At 39.2% G+C, this 23115-nt stretch overlaps 1 protein-coding gene across 11 annotated transcripts in view; it reads left to right on the forward strand.

The window, feature by feature from the left end:
* The window catches only part of ADARB1 (adenosine deaminase RNA specific B1), a 146312-nt gene that overhangs the window by 94908 nt on the left and 28289 nt on the right, over positions 1-23115 (forward strand). For 5 of the 11 annotated variants that reach the window (XR_007378445.1, XR_007378444.1, XM_048952509.1 and 2 more), the window contains 3 exons: positions 5280-5316; positions 12900-12975; positions 17873-18810. Coding sequence is in view for 9 of the 11 variants with exons in the window: in XM_048952509.1 (XP_048808466.1) it covers positions 5280-5316; positions 12900-12975; positions 17873-18810 (1051 nt within the window). In the remaining 2 variants the exon portion in view is untranslated. Of the gene's footprint in view, positions 1-107; positions 2636-4305; positions 4506-5279; positions 5317-7495; positions 7592-12899; positions 12976-17872; positions 18811-23115 lie in introns of those variants that run through there. The other 6 variants (XM_048952517.1, XM_048952510.1, XM_048952511.1 and 3 more) reach the window with 6 other exon arrangements.

Below are 23115 nucleotides of genomic sequence, written 5' to 3' on the forward strand. Positions count from 1 at the left end.
GGCCAATGGCAGCCTGGCTTGCATCAGAAACAGTGTTGCAAGCAGGAGCAGAGAGGTGATTGTTCCCCTGTACTTAGCACTAGTGAGAGTACTGTGTCCAGTTTTGGGCCCCTCACTGCAAGAAAGACATGGAGGCCCTGGAACGTGTTCAAAGGAGGGCAACAAAGCTGGTGAGGGGTCTGGAACACAGGCCACATGAGGAGAGGCTGAGGAGCTGGGAATGTTCAGCCTGGAGAAGAGGAGGCTCAGGGGAGACCTTATTGCTCTCTATAACTTCCTGAAGGGAGGTTGTAGTGAGCTGGGGGTCGGCCTCTTCTCTCCTGTCATTAGTGATAGGACCAGAGGAAATGGTTTCAAGCTACGCCAGGGGAGATTCAGGCTGGACATGAGGAAGTATTACTTTTCAGAAAGGGTGGTCAGGCACTGGAATGGATGCCCAGGGAGGTGGTGGAGTCACCGACCCTGGGGGTGTTCAAGGAAAGACTGGATGTTGTGTTGAGGGACATGGTTTAGTGGGAACTACTGGGAATAGGCGAACGGTTGGACTGGATGATCTTTTAGGTCTTTTCCAACCTTGGTGATTCTATGATTCTATGATAATTTAATCTCAACTCATGAGTTCTACTTGTTGTTTTTCTGTTTGCTTTTTTTTTTTAATTCTCTCCACCATCCACTGGGAAGAGGTGAGTGTGAGCGAACAACTGTATGATGCTAAGGTGCTGAGCCATCTGCAAGGTTAAACAATAGTAAAGACAAGAATAAAGTTTTATTTCAGATGCTTGCTTTAATTGAGTTTTGAAAGGCTGTAAATTAATAAATAACTAGCCGCTGTGATGATAAGAAGGAAGTAGATCAGTGGAAAAAGTTGTATCTGCATGAAAAATACACCATCTTTTTGAGCTTGTGTTTGATCTCTCTGAGAAACTTTTTGAAATAACTTGGGTCAAGATGTAAGCTGGGCAAAAATGAACTGAGTGGTTCATTTTTGAGTGGAACTTTCTGCCTCTCAGCTGTATCATTTCCTGAACGAGCAGGTGATGGTAGATATAACATATTTGTGAGATGTCTGTGCTTACCTGTACTTTTCAAATAAGAAAGTAAATACTTAAAGACACTGTCATTTTTGTTCTTTATTCACATGGCTTGTGGTGAGTGTGTCCAGGCACTCATCTTGCATTTGTAGGGTTCTTGCAAATAGTTTCATTTCTAGATGTAGGAGTCTCCTGCCTTTGTGTGCGGGCACTTAAGAGATCTGTGTAATTGGGTGTCCTTTTTCTTCCAGAAAATGCTTCTTCCAACAAATGCCAAGAGGCACGATTGCTTTTTTTCTTTATTTCTCTTAAATGATATCCAGCATGGTTGTGGATACCGACATAATGTTCACTAATTGGCAGAACCATGTTTCACAGCACTGAAAGCTCTTCTCTGTAGGTAGACTGAGTGCATCCTCCTGGTGTTCTCCACTTATCATTCAGCTGAGGCAACAGAGTACAGCTCCATGAAAGCCAGCAATACTGAAATCTAATGCTGATGTAAGAATGAGATTTCACCTTGCATCAAGTGAGCCAGGAAAGTGTTGGGATCACAGGAATGCTGACTCCTGCTCAGCCACAAAATTAATTGCATTCAAGGAAGGAGATCTCCATTGCTTAAGGAGTGTACCAAATCTTCCTCTTTTCTCAAAGATGTTAGGACTCAACTAACCTTAGCAGCCTATGCTTCTTTGTATCTCTCTCCTGTGAAAGGTTTAAAAGGGACAGTAATTGGAAATACTGTTTGTAGATGTGAGATGCAGTACATGGAATGAAGTTTGAGTTATCAGACCACTGATTCAGTTCTTACCATATGGTTAAAGGCTTGAAATGTTTTCTGCCGAGCTGTAAGATGTCCTAAATCCCTTTCTTCAAACAGGTTTCAAGTATCCTTTGTCACACTATATATGTCTCCTAATTCTTCTGTGAATAAACTGACCAGCTGTTGTTTGTTTTAGACATGAAGCTGCTTGGAAGTCTCTTGATTTCCATCTTCTACAGTCTTCAGTGACTGGAGAGTTTGGCACTGATGACTAAAGTTGAAGTTGACTGAGTGGAGGAGGTGGTGGGGAGGCAGACTGGATAAAGCACTTTTCCCAGTTCTTATATCTGTGTGGTTTCTCTGAAAACCTGTTCATTTGGAAGTCCCTGAACAAATCTGTGTTTGATAGCCAAACAGAGCTGTGGTGAGTGCTGCCTACCCGCTATCCCCAACCTAGTTTGCTTTTGCTATTCCTTGCTTGTGATTGCTTTGCCTTTTACTTGTTTTAGCCATATGGTGAAAAAGAGCTCTTCTATGGCTTCTGTTTTCAAGTCTGTTTTACTGCTCTGTCACAGTAGGTATGAAAATGGCAATCATATTTCCATTAAGAAAGCAAGTGCCAGCATCTGTCTTCAGGGCATTTCCTGCCATTCATCAGGGAGTAGGAATTTGTTTACTGCTTTTTGGGAAGTAGCAATGTGGAGCTGCTGCTCAGAGGTGCTGAGCTGCTTGGAGGAGTCCTGGCAAACAGACACCAGGCCCTGTTTGCAAAAGATGGTAGAGAAGCACGTCATGGCTGGAGCAAACCATGGAGTGTGCAGCTGCTACCAGGCAGAGCCAGGTAGGAAGTGGGGAATGTGAGAGGTTTGCTTTTATAGCCAAAGACTGTTCTCCTCTCTTTCATATTCAGAGTGTTTACAGCTTTGAGATGTTAGAAATCTTATTTTTCCAGCCAACTCTTACATTCCTACAGCAAAAAATCTTTGCCTCACCAAACCCAGCACATGCAGCAGAGATGGATTTGTACAAGGCTTCAGGATTAGTGCTGGAGGCTGAACTTCATATGCATATTTGTGCTGCTGGTTTTGGTGTGGGAGCCATAACATCTCAAGACAGAGTCATCTCTTGGTGAGAGAATGCACCTAGAGCCTGAACTGGTGTCTGAACATGTGGCTTTTCTGGGAGAGTATTAAAGGAAAGCTGAGAGACCTGATGCTCTTCATTCTAAAGAGTAGGCTCATTCTAAAGAGGGACCTTGTAGCAGCTCCCCAGTATCTGAAGGAGGCCTACAGGAAAGCTGGGGAAGGACTTTTTATAAGGGCAGGCAGTGACAGGATGAGGGGAAATGGTTTTAAACTGAAAGAGGGGAGATTTAGACTAGATACTGGGAAAAAATTATTTACTGTGAGGATGGTGAGATACTTGAACAGGTTGCCCAGCAGGACTGGAGCCCTCCTTCCTGGAAGCATTCAAGGCTAAGCTGGAAGCGGATTTGAGCAACCTGGTCTAGAGGGAGGTGTCCCTGCCTATAGCAGTTGAAACTAGATGATCTTAAGGGTCCTTTCAACCCAAACCATCCTAAGATTCTATGAAATGTAGATGCAATATTCGAAGAATGTTGTTTTACAATTTGGTGTGCTCATTGCTATTGAACTTTTTTTTTTTTTTTTTTTTTTTTTTTTTAAAAAAAGAGCAAAACAGAACTGCCATTTTCTTCAGCATCCAGCTTGCCCGGTCCTGTGTGCTGCTATGGTCTGCAGTAACAGAGCAGGCGACAGAACCCACTCCAGCTATCCTTTCCTAGACTTGGGCTGTTGCCTTTAGCCACAGAGCTATAATAAACTTTGGGATTATTTTGCATTTTGTTGGTCTCTTAAATAATGTAAGGACTGTATAATTGTTCTCTATGTGTCATGTTTTTGGGATTATTCTTACACTGTGAAATTGTCTACAGCTGTCAATATATACACGGATTTTTTGCACTTAGTAAACCCATTTGAAGTCCCAGTTCTCATGAATTATGCTTGTTTAGCTTATTTGAAACTCATGAAATTATCAGCTGGGGTGATTTGACAAATAAGGAATATGATTTGTGAAACAACTCCAGTTCATGTTAATGTAAAAACTGGAAAATTACTAACATTTTGTCTAGAGATGAATTATAACTTTATTTAAAGAAATGCTTATGTAGAATAAGATTTGACAAAATCTTTAAAAAATATATTTTTCATTGGGTGATGCCAGAAGAAATACAGGAATTTCATATAGCTTATAGCTTGTATTCTTAGCATTACTAGTGAAGGAGTTTTTGTACATATGGTGCTACTAGTTTGAGGAAATAAGAAAGGGGATATAAATGCAGCATTGACAGTATGTCGATTTATAGTTCAGTGTGGTTGAATGTAGCCTATTGCAGCATGGAAATTGACTCCAGTTGACACTGCATTCAGCTTTTGAATGTTGTTAGTAGTTCATGGTATGACCAAAATGCTATTGCTTTGTTTTTTCTAGGTAATTGTTATTACTGCCATGCAGCGTTGGGAAATTGAAATGCTGTACTATTTGCGCTGTGTAACTTGGATCTAGTTTGCTTACTGAAAGATGTTGCAGTGTGCCAGCACCCTCTTGTGGGCTGTGGAATAGTGTGGAATTTTGACTTGCAAGATGGAAATGGGAAAATCTCTTACAGCAGTGGCTGTATATTGTCCCAGGTACAGGTTGTGTCCCCCACCCTAAATAACTACTCGACTGCACATGTGTTTGTGCAAAACATTGCATCTTGACTGAAACGCTCTATTGCTTTGAAAATGACTTCTGTAATTTGCTGAATGTCAGGACTACTTTAGTCCTTTTGTACCTAGGAGTTCATCTGTAATAGCAAAATCATTCTGCTCCCGATTAAGCAAGAATGCAATTTAATGTGCATGTGTGTGGAAATAGAACAGATTTTTTGCAGAGCTAGTCCATTCTGTTACCCTGTATCTTTCTTTCCCAAAGTCTGCCTTTTGTTTCCCTTCCTAGTGCTGGTAGCTGAGGGGTTTTCCAGTCTTGCAGGGGCTTCTGGAGAATGCAAGATGGTGTCTATATTATAATCAAGAGACTGATGTTTTTCAAAAAGGATGTGTAATGTGAGATGTTGTTTGTATGGGTTAGAATCAGCCACTATAAATAAAATTTAATACTGAAATTAAACAATAAAATAAAATCACAGCTTCCTGTACCCCTGGGGTGCTTTCCTTGGCCCAAATACTGAGCAATTTGAGTCCTTTTGTTTTTTTTCCCTGACCAGGAATATCCAGAATGGTGTTTTTTCTGCTCTCTTTACTGGTGTTACAAGAGGATTTCATCTGAGACTGTTATACTGCTGATTATTGTTTATGTGCAGATTTTTACTGTTTATTCTCACAAATCAGAAATTTGTCCCTTTTAAGGCCAGGAGTTGCATCTGTGAAAATAAAATTGCTATGTGTTCTTTCTTTTTGCAGGTTGCAGACTCAGCATGTGTCCCTAATAATTAAAAAGGTAAGCAGACCATACTTATAAATATATAGCATGGTGCTTCGTATTTTAATTGATGCGTGCTTATCATGATAGGATGGAGATATTTCATCTTAATGTATTGGCATAGTCATTCAATACTTAAAAAGTTGGTGCACTAAACCATTTCTAGAACAACCAATCAAAACAATTTGAAAATATAGAGAATATTAAGAAATACACAAATATATCAAGTTGATGCTCATCTTACGTAAAAGTTCTTAGCCATTTAACCAAAAATTTGTATTCAGTCTTTGTTAATAAAATAAATATGTAAAGATGACATAGAATCATAGAACTATTAAGGTTGGAAAAGACCACTGAGATCATCTAGTCCAACCATCAACCCATTCCCCATGCACCCTAAACTGTGTCCTTCAAATAAAGTACTGTTTTAGTGAACCACAGAATTCAGAACCGGTGAGTTTTGTTCATCACTGCTGCCATTTTATCTTCATTCCTGCTTTTTTAAAACCTACACATCTTCTTCACACTTCTCCCTGCTTTTTGCCACTCCAAGCGCATTTTTGCTGCTGCAGGATCACAAGTAATCACAAATCCAGTCAGCTCAATGTTTATCATCATGCAGTGCAATGCAATGCAATTAAAAAAATAATAAAATTGATTGCTAAATTGCAGCAAAATCTATTTATCCCATGTCTGAACACCCAACAGCTGTGAAGCCCTGGTGCCTGGCCGAGAGATGATGTGGTGCTGTGCGTGGCTCTAGAAAAATCATACAATCACAGAGGTTGGAAGGGACCTTTGGGGATCACCAAGTCCAACAATTTTGAGCTTAATCAATGAATGTAATGGGGAAGGAGGAAATCAGTCCAGTTTCTAAGTCCAGTCCCTGAAGCCAACTATTTCCCTACCTGATTGACTTTTTAAATAGTGTCAGTGTGTTTGGGGCTTTTTTTAACCTGCTTTAACAGCCTTTCAGGTTTATTTTCCAATTAACTATTGGGTTAATTCAACAGCTGCAACTATAATCTTTTAAATTATGACAAAAATATGAATACTACTTAATCAGAGGTCTAGATTTCTCAGTTCTATTGTCTGAATGACTACAACTTTTTCTGAGGAAACACATCTTAAGTATATTTCTGACAATTGTGGATATTTAAGGAATCTTTCAGAAATAATGTACGTTAAAAATTAAAAATTTAGCCCTTGAAGAAGGCTCTTACGAAGGATGGTGGATGGCTAAAACAAAACTTCGTAATAAATATATGTTCAGAAATAGTTTACTGTAAAACAATTCTGCGTCGTAAGTTTTTTTCTTATTTTGAGCTGAGCTCCAGGCTTGCTTGGTCAATGGAACATTGAATGTAGAACCAGTTATTTGCATAGAGTAACAGTAGATGGTGCTATTAGAGCAGATTTGATCACCTGAGCTGCAAACTGAGGGATATGATATCAGAACGGCTTGGAATGTCCGATGTGCAGCCAGCAGCATTGTGTTGGACGAGTTTGCTGTGCAGAGCAAATGTTCAGAGTGTCATTAGCCTACAGCAAATTCTGTTACTGCTAGTTTACATTTATTCTTGCTGTGGTACTGAACGACAGACAGTAGCAGTATCAAAAGGGGAGAGCTACAGTAATGAACGGGACAGAGTCTTCAGCAGGGTCTGCGGTGATGGAAGGGAAAATGGCTTCAAGCTCAGGGAAGCTAGATTAAGCTTAGATGTGAGGAAAATATCTTCTACAGTGAGGGTGGTGAAGCACTGGAACAGGTTGCTCAGTGTTGTGGTTGATGCCCCATCCTTGGAGACTTTCAAGGCGAAGCTGGATCAGGCCCTGGGCACCCTGATCTAGCTGTGGTATTCCTGTGCATTGCAGGGGAGTTGGATGGCCCTCAGAAGTCCCTTCCAACTCTGATTCTATGATTCTATGGTTCTTCTATGATGCTAAAACAGAGTAGGCAATGCGCCTAACCATTACTACAGAAGGTTAGCAGTAGTGATTAAGAAAGATTCATTACCCTAATACTTTACCACCACCCAGCTCCACAGTCACTGGGCAGTGCTGGCCACAGCAAAGTTTTGGAGAGCCTTTCTTGGCAACTGGGAGGTGCAACTTTGCTGCAAGTGGGTCCAGTTTTTGTATTGTTGAATAAACAAGTTTACATGGCAGGCAGAAACAGCTGGTTTCATTCTTCCTCTTTGGATTCCACCTCAAGCCTGGCCAGGGTTCAAGAAAGAACCAAGGAAGTTTGTGTGCTCGTTGGCCTTGACACTGTGCTTCTAAGCAAGGAAAGGTTAGTACACTTTCATAGTGCTTTATCTAAGCTACTTATCTCTTTCTGGTGAGACATTTTGTCCAAGTTGCATACTTTGCTAATGATCATACATATTTTGCTAATGACCGAATACTAATAATATGTAACGCTGGGTTGTGAGACTTATGTATTGGTCAACTTTGATTCAAGGCCTACTGTTTAGGCCTTAGTAATTCAATAGGACACGAATGCCCTGACTGCCTGATACCTCTAAGCATTTTATTTTCTGGGAGTGTTTTATTTTACTGTTTCGTACACACCAAAATAAATTATTCTAGAAGATTCTTTACTCAGAAGGAAACTGTATCATTCAACAACGTTTCCAGTCCTTGCTCTAATAATTAGCTTACTTATGTATTTATTATACTCCTATGCTTAAAAAGCATCACCTTCTTTGGAGTATTGTTCTTTTAGAAGCATCTTGCATCCCTGTTTTTCAAACACTTCTTTTTTAAACAATAATATGTTTTGGTTTCAATTAATAGTTAAAGAAGTTACCCTCTTTAGTATCTTCATTTATGATCTGAATGAGGGAATTGAGTGCACTCTCAGTAAGACTGCAGATGACACCAAGCTGGAAGGAAGTGTTGATCTGCCTGAGGGTAGGAAGGCCCTACGGAGGGATCTGGGCAGACAGGATCACTGGGCTGAGGTCAGTGGGATGAAGTTCAACAAGACCAAGTGCCAGGTCCTGCGTGTTAGTCACAACAAACCAAGGATCATCAAAGGTGGGACTGGACAGTTATGCGAAAGAAAAGGATCAGGGGATTAACATCCCTGACAGCTGTCTGAGCATGAGCCAGCAGTGTGCCCAAGAAGGCCCACGGCATCCTGGCCTGTATCAGAAATAGAGCAACTAGCAGGAGCAGGGAAGTGAGCATCACTCTGTACTCAGCAACACTGGGGCTGCAACTCGAGCACTGTATTCAGTGTTGGGTCCCTCACTGCAAGAAAGACATCAAGGCCCTGGAACATGTCCAGTGAAGGGTAATGGTGCTATGAAGAGTCTGGAGCACCTTTTGTCTGATGGAGAGTGGCTGAGGGAGCTGGGATTGTTCAGTGTGAGGAGGAGGAGGCTCAGGTGAGACCTTATTGCTTTCTACTACAGCCTGAAAGGAGATTGTGGAGAGGTGGGGTTGGTCTCTTGTCCCATGTGACAGCAGTAGGACATGAGGTAATGGCTTTAGTTGTGCTAGGGGAGGTTGAGGTTACTTATTAGGAGGAACTTTTTCTCTAAATGAGTGGGTAGAAGTTGGAACAGGCTGTCCAGGAAGATGGTGGAGTCACCATTTTTTGGAGAGATTTAAGGAAAGAGCATGTGTTTTAAAATCCTGAAGATCATTAACAAGTACATAGTTTATAGGATGTACTGTATACACATGTACAGTATATGTCAGTAAGGCTGGGAAAGGGAGATTAATTTGTTTCCAAGCTGAACGTTGCACTATGAGCAACATGCTTGCAACACTTCGGAGATGTTAGAATTTAATTCTTATTCCAAAATAGCTGGTGTGTTCATGAGTCGATTTGTCATTAAATATGCACAGCCATGATAAAAAAAAAAACACCTGGGCTTTCACAGTCATTTTACATATTATTTTCTTTTGCCTGAAAAAAAAAAAAAAAAAAAAAAAAAAAAAAAAAACCAAAACCAAAAACTTTCCATAGATAGATTTCAGGTATATTTTGACTGTGCTACCTGAGCTGTGTCTTCACAGAATCACTGTTACTTCTGCTGTTAGTACAGGTAAGTTTTTCCTCTTAATTATTGTATGTAACAGTACACAATACTGTACATATTATATGCAATTGACAGTGTTAGTTTTAGCCTTATTAGTAGCACATACTGTTTAATAAGAAAATCTACAATTTCTTATTTAGAAACTTACTAGTTGCCCCATTAACAAAGTGGGATGTTTTCCCAGTGTATGCATGTAATCCAGAGGCAACTGAAGTCCAAATGACAACAGTCACAGTCTTCTTTGGGGATGAGCAGATGGAGGGAAGAGAACATGTGTGTAGAGCATAAGCATACAGATGCGAGCATGCCTCTTTACCAGGCCTGAGCGATGGGCTTAAACGCTCTTTGAATTACACACACTAAATGGAAAACAGGATTTGTTATAGGCCGGTGGAAAGATTGTAGTACGCAATGTGAACGATCACAGAGGCATGGAAAGAGAGATTGCCAGTCAGAAACCCACGGTTTACCTAAAGCCATTATGTATGCAAAATAGAGATAATATAGTCATTTTGTACATACCATCTTTAAATTGGAGTGGGGGGGGGGGGGGGGGGGGCTGGAAATGGAGGAAATCCTGTGATTTGTTTTAGGTGCTCCTGGGAGTCTTGAGAGAAAAAGTGTGTGTAAGCCTATTATTTTAATTTCATGCCACTTGAAAGTTTGCACTGCCCCTGACAAATGTATGTAGGAACTTTGTTGTTGGTCTTGTTACACTCTTCTTTGTGAAGAAAAAAATAAACAACAACAAAAAAGCAACAAAACAAACCACCCCCTAACGAGTGCTTTTGATTAGGTTAAAAGTGTCGCTTTCTTACAAGCAAAATGCTGAATGTATTACATTGTTATGTTAGATGCTTACATTCACCTTTAGATTTGTGTCTCTTGAGTATAAGAGCAGAAGTTTCAGTGGTTAGTAAAATTGTTTTCCCAAAGCCAGATAATCTATATGTAACATAGTCTGAATGTTTTGATTAATAATAAGAAATGAGCACAATTAATGTGTAGGAGAGAAGACTATGTTACTCATTCTGTCCTTCAGCTGATGTTGGGCTTACATCTATCATCTCAATTTAAAGAGGAATAGCAGCTCTAGTTTTAACCAAAATAATGTACAAAATTTTTGTATGTAATGTACAAAAATTTTGTACAATAATGTACAAAAAAAAAATGTACATCAGTATTGTGCTGGGTAAACAACTGCATTGTCAGTATCTTGACTGCTTGAATTACCTGCATGTTAACTTGCAGAATGGATTTGACATTAATTTTATGTTGAGACACACTGGCGGCTCCCCATGGGAAGAGCATTGCTTCATTTAATTCATGAAAATTGTCATCCTTAAAAAAACAAACAACAAAAAAACCCATGTATAATCAATAGATATCAAGATGTTATAATCACAATATAATCAAGAGAATTAGGCAAAGTAGACAATGATCACAAAAAGAGAATAAGTGGAAGAGCTTACCCTTTGGCTGAACTCACCAGAAAACACCAAGAGAGGTGTTCTCCAGAAGAGATCCTTCCCCTCTGGTAGCCAGCTCTTAAATAGGTCATTGCCTTCACCTGTGCTCCTCTGGCTGACTCATGGCTCGCCTCAGGTGATCAATCAGAGGTTCAGGCCGTGACTCAGCAGTTCCCATACAACCCACCACCACTAGCTAGTAGTGAGATAAAATATTTTATATCCTCTTTCAGATCAAAAAAAAAAAAAAAGAAAAAAAAAAAGAAGCTGTAGTTCGTGAGAAACACTCAGAGCCAAAAATTTCAGGTTAGGCAAAGGTCTTAGTGATAGCAGCAAAGTTTATCATTATCTCAATAACGGACGCGCGCCCCCTATTGGCAAGGGAGAAATTGCGCACTGCTCAGCGAAATTCATTCCGTTCAGTACCCTAAATCCGACGCAGGTAATGCTTTCCTGGCACTCGCTCACTGGCTCAGCGTCTCAGCTCACAATCTCCCCGACACTGTTGCTGTGTCACATTTCCATATAAGGTCCATTACCAACCTGTTGTTTTTTGATATGTTTTGTATTTTCCCATGGAGATAGGAGAGCAATATTTCCAAGAGTGAGCATGTCTGTTCTGTCCTGTGCTGGGCTCTCTCCCAACCCTGCATATTTGCCTTATCTTGTACCCAAGTCAATTCTATCCCAGTCAGAATGCTCCAAATCTTTGACTTTTTACTCTGTTCAGCAACTTTCTTAGTGGAAGAAAAACAGCTATTTCACGAGGGTTATAAGTTTAGTGAAGGCCTATAGTACATACAGAAAATATTGGGAGCTTCTACTGCAAAAACAAACCTCTCACATTTTCCCTTCTTTTTCTTTTTACCCTCTTTTGTTTTTGCACAAACTACGAAACATTTCTAATATAGGAGAGCTATCTTTCTAGCCTACCTTGCTAATTGACTGCAATAATGTATTAGAACTAATCATCTTGCTATTTTCCAAACTCTAATATATAAGATTGCTATTAAGAGTAAGCAGATCAGGCATAACATCAAAATAACCACAGTAGGATGCAGTATCATATTGCAGAGCCCTGTTGCAGCAGGTGACCATCTAAAAGAACATCCCACCATTGTTGTTCTCCATCTCTCTTTGCCCGTTCCATTATTCAATATATTTCCTTCACATTGTGGTCTACTGTGATCAGAGTTCTTTGTCCATTCTCTTTGGATTACTTCAATAACTGTTTCAGGTCATCACGTTGTAAGAACTTCACCATTGCAATATTCATTCCAATATGAACTGGTAGTAAACCTTGGATCTGTGTGTAATCAGATTGTAGTAGCTGATATGAGGTGACAGGTACAATAGATGTAAAATCACACCCTGTTATTTTGGTGAAGTTACAAATACAAGGATTAGCATGAGTTCTAGTATCTACGGTATCAATATTAAACACATTAAAATTGCAGTGCGTCCTCATGTAAACACAGCCTTTTCCTATATGGATCAGTACAGTTTCAGGTTTTTTGTTAGGATGGATTTCAAAATGACATACATTCTGTTCCATGTCAAGACAGATATCCTGGCCCCTGATGGTATTGCTTTCACAAATGAATCTTCGTTGAGTTCTTACTGTACAAGTGGTAACATAAACCAATTCTCAGCTTCTAGATAGGCCCATTCTCAGTGGTCAGTAAGGTAAAGAACAGACTCGTCGTGATTTATACCTAAGGCAATTATGGGGTATATAGTGTACACTGATGCTTGGGCTGTGGTCATCACAAATGCTGTGACAGAATCTTGTATCAGGTCATAGGTGAAATTAGCCAGATTCCACCAAGACTGGAACCACACAGTCACATACTGGAAAAACATAATTTACCTCTCACAAGTTCACTATTCAGCAAACAAATTCTTGCAAACTTTGTTGAATTTGCAGTTCTGCAACATATACTTTCGCTTACAGAAGTAGCCATGGAGAGTCCAAATCAAAATTAGTGCCCAGACCTCTGCTTTTCAAGGAGATCTAGTGCTTTACCTTGTACGTTGGTTATATTAAAGCTTAAATATTCCACTTCCTGTTTTTCAGACAGCAGCAGTCTCTGCCAGCCAAAAAAACCATCAGAAGTATTTCACAATGGATGTAGATGATGAAGAAAACATGAGTAAGATGTTTATTTACACTACTGAATTATGCAGTCGTTTCAAAGGTTACTTTTTCTCATAAGCCACAGAGATGACTGAAGGAACTTTGAAGCATGAATTAAAATGATTTTTGTATGTTTTTAAATATAGGATATAAGCATAATTAAGAGCTTTTGAGTAAAAAGTGTTTTTGAAGTATACATGATTATGTGCTAGTCCAGTTATAACTTATGTCTACAAAATATTTTCCTGTTTTGATAAATAGTTTGGTATACTGCATTGACACTATTTATGAGTACTATGCATCCCAGTCTGAGTGGCGTGTAAGACCCATCCTGGGTTGTAGGTGTACTGTGTCTTAGCTGCTTTTCTGCAAATTCCTTTACCTCACAGAAGAGCTAGCAACAGGATATAAGGTTGCCCAAGGTAGGCTGGGTTATCTTGACAGCAGATTTGTGCAGAACTCTCAGGATGAGAGCCTTCTGTGTAATTTTTGTAGGCAGATCATTGTGAGACTTGATGGAAATAAAAATCATTTTGACATGAAAAAGCCAGACAATTAGAAAGGTTGAAGGCCAAGACAGTACAATACATCAAGTGAGCATTTCTAACAGAAGACATTTCATGTAGCTAGTAGCATACAACATTTTAATGTTGGCTAATGTGATAATGAGTTCTTTGAGCTTTTTCATTTGAATAATCTGGTGTTGTGTGAGGTTTGATTGTCTGCCAATGGTGCATGTTGTGCAGTGAAAGATACCTCAGTATCCTGCCATCAGGACATTTGTACTGAGGTCCAGAAGGCTAGTATTAGGAAAAATATCTTATTTTTAAATCATGTCTAATCATGTCAAATCTGTTTAATAAAGCAGGATGCTGTTGTCAGATGTTGTATCTATATTGATGCTGCTTCAAAGAGCTGAATACACAACGGCTGTGATCAACTTGAAAAGGCTGCCTAAAGTATTCAGTACTTGAGAATTTAAAGACTGAAAAATTTATAGACTTGAATATACATACATATATAGAATCATAGAATATCTCAAGTTGGAATGGATCCATAAAGATGAATCCAACTCATAACTCCATGTCAGACCACCCAAAAATCAGACCGTATGTCTGAGAACTGTCCGGATGCTTCTTGAATTCCAGCATACATGTACATATATAAAATATAGCACTAGTTACTTTTATAAATCTTGTGTTTTGTTTGTTAGATCTATCAAGACTGTGTACGTAATCTCGTTGTCAACTGCAAGAAATTGGAAAAAAAAAAAAAAAAAAAAAAAAAGGAAAATGTCTGTTACTGGATGGAGAGGTTTGTTTTTTTTTTAATAGTTCAGATGGTAATCTTCTTTCCCATCAGACCTCTCCTAATTACTGTACATGCTTGACAATGTTTTAACATTTACAATTTCAGTTCTCCTGCCTTGTTTTAGCTGTGATACTGGCAGCACACCAAATCAGACACATGAAATGAGCTGAGCTGTGTTTTAGAAAGTGCATGGAGTGATGGTCAGTGCCTTCTGTGTACTCTGGTGTAGAGCAGCAGAATTTTAAGTACTGCTGCTCCTACCTTCATGGAATCCTGAGTCAGACAGAGATTTCAGGGTTTCTCATTCCCTTCGAAGTGTGTGGGAGACATCTCAGAGTCTTATGGTCTCTAAAACAAAGTGTTAACAGAACAAAAAAGAGTGCAAAATACGGCAAAAAGGTAAATCTACAGTGTGTCCTGCTCCTTAACACCCAATGGATTTCTGCTCAAAAAGTGGTGGATGGGGGGTGACAAGGTTGAAACACTTGATATACATGCATAATCAGGAGCATTGCTGTTATTAGAACCATAACATATAGAAATCAACAAATTAAAACAACATATTAGGTGAGATTAGCGGATGGGGATTCAAAGCAAGCAATGGGATATGTTCTCATTCAGTGTATAATGAAACTCAGAAGTGATACCAAGAGTATGTATGGTCTTGAAAAGCAATTGGAAAAAATGGGGGAAAAAAAGACATCTGCAGCTCCCCATCATGCCCCCTCAAGGACACTTCAAGAGCTGTAGCACCCTGAAAGCTTGGAGATTTCTCTGCGGTTGTGCTGGGGTCTTGATTCTGGTTTTACTCTTCTTTTGAGGTCTGCTATTGGCCCCACAGGCAGTCAGTTAGCTTTTGAGCTAGATGAGGTAGTAAGCCCATTCTGAAGTCCTCCACCATGATAAGGCTTTGCAATAGAGGCCTGGTGGAATGAGAGCCCTTTCTGAACAGCAGGGAGGAGCTGGAATGGAGGAAGTTCAGGATGTCTAAATATGAGAAAGAGTATGAAAGGTGACTTCTCTGACTTTAGCAGGTGGTCGCAGCTAATACTACTTTTTGACTAACCTGTCAGTTCTTTTTCAGCCCAAAGGTAATTAGGGGAACTCACAGCTGCTGAGCAGGACGGACTAAAGGAAAGTTCTGAAAGGAAATCTTCTCCCTTATCCTGGAAAACAGATGTTCTTTCTTCCAGTTCAGCACTTAATGGGATGAAACAAACCAGAGCCCTCTGGTTCACAGAGAAAGACTTTTTCTTTCCACCATGTGCAGGGTTTTGATTTGGATCATCTTAATGATGTGAAAATTTGCCTACTTGCATAGTGTCTGGAGTTTGACACTGGCTGCTTGCTCCCCACTTGCTCTCTCTCCTAGTTTCTTCCACCCTACAGATTCTCTAAAGTTAACATGCCTGGTAACTTGCAGGCAAGGAGCAGTTTTCTTCCCTTCTTTTTCTTTTCTAAACCAAAGTAAGCATATAAGTTTCTTTCCTGCCCCCTGCAAATCCTCCCTCTTTAACAGGACATGATTTCCAGTACTTGTGTAACGAAATTGACTAAATAGTTCCTCCAGCTGTTGAACTTGGAAATAAAACTTCTCTTTGTATGTTCAGTTGCTGTCTGCTCAGCTCGTATTTTCCTTACGTGGCTTCCACAGACACTCGTTATAAAGAGGAAAATGCAAACAGAAGCTGTTTTTTGGCTTTAACTGAATGAAGAAATCTGTTTAGCTGAAAAGTTACGTTGTTCTGCAGGAAATTTATGTTGCTTCTAGTAAGAACAATGTTTGAAAAGCACTGTTATAGATAATTTTAGATAACTTCTGAAGATTACAACTTTAGGTGAAAAATCAATGTAAGGAAATTTAAAAAAATTTGTTCTATTTTCTTTAAATTCTTTCACTGTAGTAAGGTAAGGAGAGATAAACATGAACACTGTATTGACTGTTGTGTCTCCACATAGCATGTTCTGCAGACAGTATAATTTGTGGCTGAATATTACAAGAGATTCTTTATTAAATTTAGCAGATTTCTAGCTATGAAATACTCAAGAATGTTTCATGTTTCTGTACAGTATTTGACTGGAATTCAGTGTTAAATACTGTACAGTTCCTTGTTACACTACTGAAATCTAACAAAAGATGTTCTACGTTAGGATTTTTTTTTTTCATCTCTCTTTTTTCTTTTTTTTTCTCTTTGAGCACCGAAAGGAGTAACCTATCGAGCTTTTGCTGGAGGATGTTATAAATGAAAATTTAGTAACTATTCCATCAGCTTTGTAAGCTGGGCTAAGTGATGTGTGCAGGGTAGTGAATGCTTAAGAAAGCATGATTTGAAATTTGTTGAGAAGAGATCTTCCATCTTCATTTGCTCCAATTTCAATAAATATTTATTTCCTATTATCACTGTGAATTTAATATAGTACTAGATATTCTGAAGTCTTGGAACAGAAGAGTTAGAAACACTTGACCAAGTAAATTTGCCTTTTCATTCATGAATGTTGCTATAAAGCACAAATAAGTCATTTCATTCTTTTTTTTAATCAGAGTAAAAATGAGATCTTTCCCGTTACAGCAAGTGTAATTCTTGAAATATATATCGAACATTATCACTGCCCCAATTTTCTAGTTAGAAAATAAATCATTGCATTAATCATTAATGCTGCAATACCACATTGTTTTTCTTCCCCATTAAAATAGCATCATTGTGATTGTGTAGATTTTGTCACACATTTTGTGTTCTGTGTAGTCTTAAAGAGACAATCTTCATTATTTATTTTAAAATCTGAGAGAGCAGTTTTTTACTTTGCAAGAACTTTAAACACTGCATGTAAATGGCAAAAAAAGGTTTCTCAATCAAAGGCTGTGTGAAAACATATGTATAGTAGTTTTCTGGTGCAGCCTAAGTTAGACGCAGGATTTTTTAACAGCTGTGTTCAGTGTATGCTGCTAAAGGGTCAGAGTTGCTGTGAGAAGAGCTGTGCTCTATGCTAGCCTCTGTTGAAGACTGGGAAGAGCAAAAAAAGGATTGAATTTGGAGAATATGGCATAGCTACAGAGAAGCAAAACATACAGTTTTCAGTCAAGGTGCCTAGCTAACAAAGAACTGCTCTGTTTTTCATGACTCAGATTTTATTTATGTTATTTCTTGAATTGAGCAAATAAAATCATGTGAGACAGAAATGCAATATGAATAAAATAAGAATAAAGTATAATTAAATGTAAATCTCCTAGTATTGGTCTGAAATATCCATTTTTATTTTACTACTGATAGTTTATCCTACAAATAATACAATGTTTTTCTGTTTTAAGGCATTTTTCACTTCAAATGTAATTTATGAGTAAAAATTTTATTTCAGCATCAGTTTGTTGAAAAAAAAGCTTCCGTGTTTTATTGTTGTATGAAAGTATCAAGAGCAAATTTGAAAGTCTTGAATGTGTTCTTTGTTATTAAGAGGTATTGCTCTCCATTTATGCTGCAAAAGCTTTGATCTGTGAGCACACATCACTTAACCAATTACAAAGAGAGATAAAGGAATCTATAAATTTTGCATTTACAAGATCCTGCAACAAAGGCATTGTAAGTTACTCTTTCTGGGCACCGCAGGTTCAAGCAGCACTGATGTTAAAGAAAACCGCAACATGGACAACGTTCCCCCCAAGGATGGCAGTGCACAGGGCACCGGGGAGGGGGCTCAGCTCTCCAATGGTGGCAGCAGCAGCAGCAGCAGCAGAAAGCGGCCTTTGGAGGAAGGCAACAATGGCCACTCCAAATTTCGCCCTAAGAAGAGGAAGAAAACACCAGGTCCTGTTTTGCCAAAGAATGCCCTGATGCAACTTAATGAGATCAAACCTGGTTTACAGTATAAGCTGCTGTCCCAGACGGGGCCAGTTCATGCCCCAATGTTTGTGATGGCTGTTGAGGTTAACGGACAGGTGTTTGAGGGCTCTGGCCCCACAAAGAAGAAAGCCAAGCTCCACGCTGCTGAGAAGGCTCTGCGGTCATTTGTCCAGTTCCCAAATGCATCAGAAGCACACCTGGCCATGGGGAGGACTCTCTCTGTCAACACGGACTTCACCTCTGACCAGGCAGACTTTCCTGACACGCTTTTCAATGGATTTGAAACTCCAGTTCCTTCTGATGCTTCCTTTTACCTAGGGTCCAATGGGGATGGCTCCTTTGGCTCCAGCAGGGAGTATGGTCTGCCATCAGCTGCTGTGGCAAGTAGCCTTACTCAGTTGCCTCTCCCTGCATCGTTGCCATACCCGACCACGAGTGGGAAGAATCCTGTAATGATCCTGAATGAGCTCCGGCCAGGCCTGAAGTATGAGTTTCTCTCAGAGAGCGGGGAGAGCCATGCCAAAAACTTTGTCATGGCTGTCGCTGTGGATGGGCAAACATTTGAAGGATCGGGAAGGAATAAAAAGCTTGCGAAAGCTCGGGCTGCACAGTCAGCCCTGGCATCCTTGTTTAACATGCAGCTGGACCAGACTCCATCTCGACAGCCCATTCCTAGTGAGGGGCTCCAGTTACATTTGCCACAGGTGAGAAATCCTTTGATGTTTGCCAGCACATTTAGATGATTACCGAAAATAGCCAAGATGAATTGTTTTGAATCAGCTTCAACATTTCTGCTTATTCTGCTTGTATGGATGAGTGTGTATGTGTGCATGTTTGTGTGGACATACATGTATTTGTAAATACGCACACTACATTAGTTGATCCATTTGTGGCTTCCGACAATTGTGTGCAACATTCCTATTCTTTTGGATGGAGATGAGGTTTTGTTGCTAATGCTTTCAGCCTTTATCATCCCATGTAATAGGGCACAAAGCACAGCTTGACATCAGTTTACATTACTGTTTGCACTGAGCAAAGATTGAGCCATGGTTTACTTGTCTCAGGCAGCCGGCGGAGTTCAAGTCAGCATTAATGCTTCAGGTGGTATTGCTATCTGACACAGTCATTTTTACCAGAGCAGAAAATTATCTTCTGCAAAGTGAAATTGTTGATGTTAGCAGAGTTGAATCATAGAAGTCAAGGACAGGTCAGATGAGGCTAACGAAGCCATCACTCATTTCCAGGGTCTGAATGAAAGTCAGACCGGCAACACTCGTGTCCATAATCTGTGGTTAAATAACTGACATCTAATAAAATTAATTAATGACTATATGCAAATTACTTAGGCAAATAAATGTGGATGAGAATTAATTTAAATCAAATAAATAAATGTATTATGTAAGCAGCTGGAATAAATCTGAGAAGCCTGGATTTCTCTCTGCCATTCTTGCTACTTTCTTGCCAGCTCAGGTGTTTGTATCAATGCACAAGTAGGGAAGGTAACAAACATACCAGACAGAGACCAAAAAATATAAGGAAGTTGGAATGGCATAATTCTTACATTCTTAATGATGAAAAATTCTCACTTGTTTGCTTTTGCTTTACTCCTGTATAAGTGCAGTAATAATTAACACCCTCTTTCTATTACACCGATACGGTCTTTTTAAGGATATTATCTGCCTGCCTAAATTCATATACTTTCCTGTGAATTCCTTGCAATTTTCTGTTTGTTTTAAAGATAGTTTCAAGTCATTGGCCTTTGCTATCTTTAAAATATCGTTTTAAATTTCATTTAAAATATTGTATTAGTTTGATTCAACATTATTCAATAATGTCAAGTTAAAAGAGTATAAATATATGTGACTATTTTAAGTGTGTTGTTTCCTGTAGTTTCATGGACAATATGCGTTTTAAGAAATTCCTAAATGCTCTCTCTCAATTTTTTTTAATAATCTTGTACAGTATTGCATTATTGATGAATGTTTCCTCCTTTTTGAAATCTAAGGTTATGCTGTTGCAGGTAGTTGTGATTTCTTTAGCTATTAAAGACTGCTTTTAAAACAGAGCTTTTATAGGTGTATTTGGCATCAGACACCAAAAATTTTCACTGCCATGAATCATTAAAATGGTTAAAATTTGAACTGCAATAAGAAGGAGAACAGAATAAGAAGTGATATGTACCAGAATTGTTCAGGGCAACTTGTAAGTCCAAAGTGAGGATAAATCATTATATTCCCTCTCAGCTCACTCTTTTGTTGTTCCATGGGCTTAAAGATGTTTGTCTGGCAGATGTATAACAAATTAGTAAGGGACTTTAATGGACCGTGTGACAATGCTAGGTACTTCTGATTTTCTTGCTTTGTGAGGTTTTGTCCTGCATTCTTAGTCCTGTGAACCACTGTTTGTTGCCTCAGAGTGCCGTGTCACAGGTGGGCTGTTGCTGTAGGTAGGTTGTGCATGATATGCAGAAATGTTGTTGCGTTCATTTGCCCTGATGGGGCATTAGAGACCAGCACTATAAGTTTAAATAACAAAGAAAACATGCAAACAATTTACAACTCCCAGCTGTCATAAACTGACCTTGATACCCATATTGTGTACACCAAATCATAACTTAGGGCCAGCTTACATTTTACCTGTCTTACTGCACCCCCATAAAGGCTGCTCCAGTATGAAACAGAGATCTGTAGTGTCTATAGGTGTAATTTGGATTATGCAGGCTGCTGGTGGTCTGTCGTATGGACCCAATTCAAAGCCAGTTATTGATTTTGAGTCTTTTGATCAGTTTATAATTAGGACATTGTTGACTTCCTACATGTCATTGTGTTTTATTATCTTTTATTTATAATTGACTGTGAAGTTACTGGAATTAAATCATGGTCTGGTACATTATAGAGAATAATCAAGGATTTAAGCTTTTGTGATTTTTTAGGAGCTGTGTTAGATCATAGAATCATAGAATGGCCTGGGTTGCAAAGGACCGCAATGCTCATACTGTTCCAACTCCCTGCTATGTGCAGGGTCACCAACCATCAGACCAGGCTGCCCAGAGCCACATCCAGCCTGGCCTTGAATGCCTCCAGGGATGGGGCATCCACAGCCTCCTTTGGCAACCTGTTCCAGTGCCTCACCACCCTCTGGGTGAAAAACTTCCTCCTAATATCCAACCTAAACCTCCCCTGTCTCAGTTTAAAACCATTCCCCCTTATCCTATCACTATGCACTCTTGTAAGCAGCTGTTCCCCCTCCTGTCTACTATATGCTCCTTTCAAATATTGGAAGGCCACAGTGAGGTCCTACTTCATTTATGGGATTTGTTGTTTGTTTTTTAACAATGATTGCTCTTCTGTGGTTAGTATGCATAACGATGTTAAATTTGGATATTGTCTTGAAATCATAAACATTGGAGAGTACAGGAGCAATGTAAATGAGGGTGGGATTTGTACTAATTCGTAGACAAAATGCTGATAATGGTGATTGTGTGAGAAAATTTGCATGTCAGTAGTTATACACCTTCTGGTAGCTGCAGGCTCTCTGGAGGAAATCAAAAGTGGAAATACACATGTAAGCTATCGAAGATTGGTGGAGGTCATTATATTAGACATCACCTCATAAAATAGATATGGGTATTGCTTTCTGGTCAGCACAGCGGATTAATCAATGTCCTGTGATTTATAACATTTACAGCCAGTCTGTGCTAAGCAATCTTGTTTACAGTTTGACCTTTTTTGAGTGGTGAAAGACTTGCCTGCAATAAGGAAAATATCTTTGTTCAAAAAATGACTTAAACCTGGCAAGAATTTTGTCATGTACCATGGAGCAGATGAAGATAACCTGCTGAAAATCTGGCCTTGAGCTTTTATTACCTTCTCAGCTAGTGTGTTAAAGTGGGAGAAATTGTCAGTCCTGCATGGTAGGGTTTTACCTCTCCAAAACAAAGAAAATATTTTTATGGCCAGTTAGATTTTGTAAACTGATAGCCATCTTGCTTTACCTCCCATTCCACTCAAGCAAGATATCCTGTATTGTGCCATAAGTCACAGCAAATACTAAAGGGCCATAAAATGTGGACTTCGGGTTTTATTCTTTTCTGCAAATGACAGCTGTATCTTTCAACATATTCAGGTTAATATCATCAGAACATTTAAGAGTCTGGTTTGGCATTAAATCAGACATGTTGGACCTGTGGCCCAGTACAGCTTGCAGTGTGGCAATTCACACTATAAAGGCGGCAACCCTGTCAAGTGACCCAACCTGGCCCCAGGTGTGCATTCAGGAACAACCAGACACTGGTGTGCATTTTGATACATTGGCTAAACACAGTCAGTGTTTCTGTGAACAGAGAAAAAAGTGAGCGTTGATTTCTGCTTTGATATGGGAATTTGAGGATAGGTTTCAGGATTGCAAAAAAATCATCAATTTATGTTTGCAACTTCATTTTCTGTCAGTATAAATACATTAAGTTAAAATTTTCAGGTGGAATCTATAGAGATGCAATTGTATATTCAACTAAAAAAATTTGTATGTCTCCTTAACAGACTTCCATAAGACCTCTCTTAATAGCGAAAATGTTTCTCAGTTCGCAATCACACCTTATTCATTTCATTGCTTTTTGGCAGTACATACATTTGTGATTAATTGACAAGGATGAAGCACAGAATGAGTAATATTTCATCAGAAATCTCTGATGGACCCCTTGATACCTCACTAAGAATTGCAACCACTGCCACTGAAGTAGACTCATGTTAGTTTCACAAAAACAGTCAAACATCCCACGTGTTTTTTTTGTTTGTTTTATTGCTTTCTTTTTTAAAAAGTTTCAATAAAAATATTAAGAATTAAAATGTTTTGTTACTTATGTATTAAATATATTGTATGAGGGCTGCTTTGGAAGTAATGCCTCCTGTTTTATTATGTTTGCTTATGATCATAGAATCCTTAGAGTTGGAAGGGACCTCTGAGGGCCATCCAGTCCAACACCCCTGCAATGCACAGGAACACCACAGCTA

This window comes from Lagopus muta, chromosome 8 (assembly GCF_023343835.1).
Source record: "Lagopus muta isolate bLagMut1 chromosome 8, bLagMut1 primary, whole genome shotgun sequence".
Lineage (NCBI taxonomy): Eukaryota > Metazoa > Chordata > Aves > Galliformes > Phasianidae > Lagopus > Lagopus muta.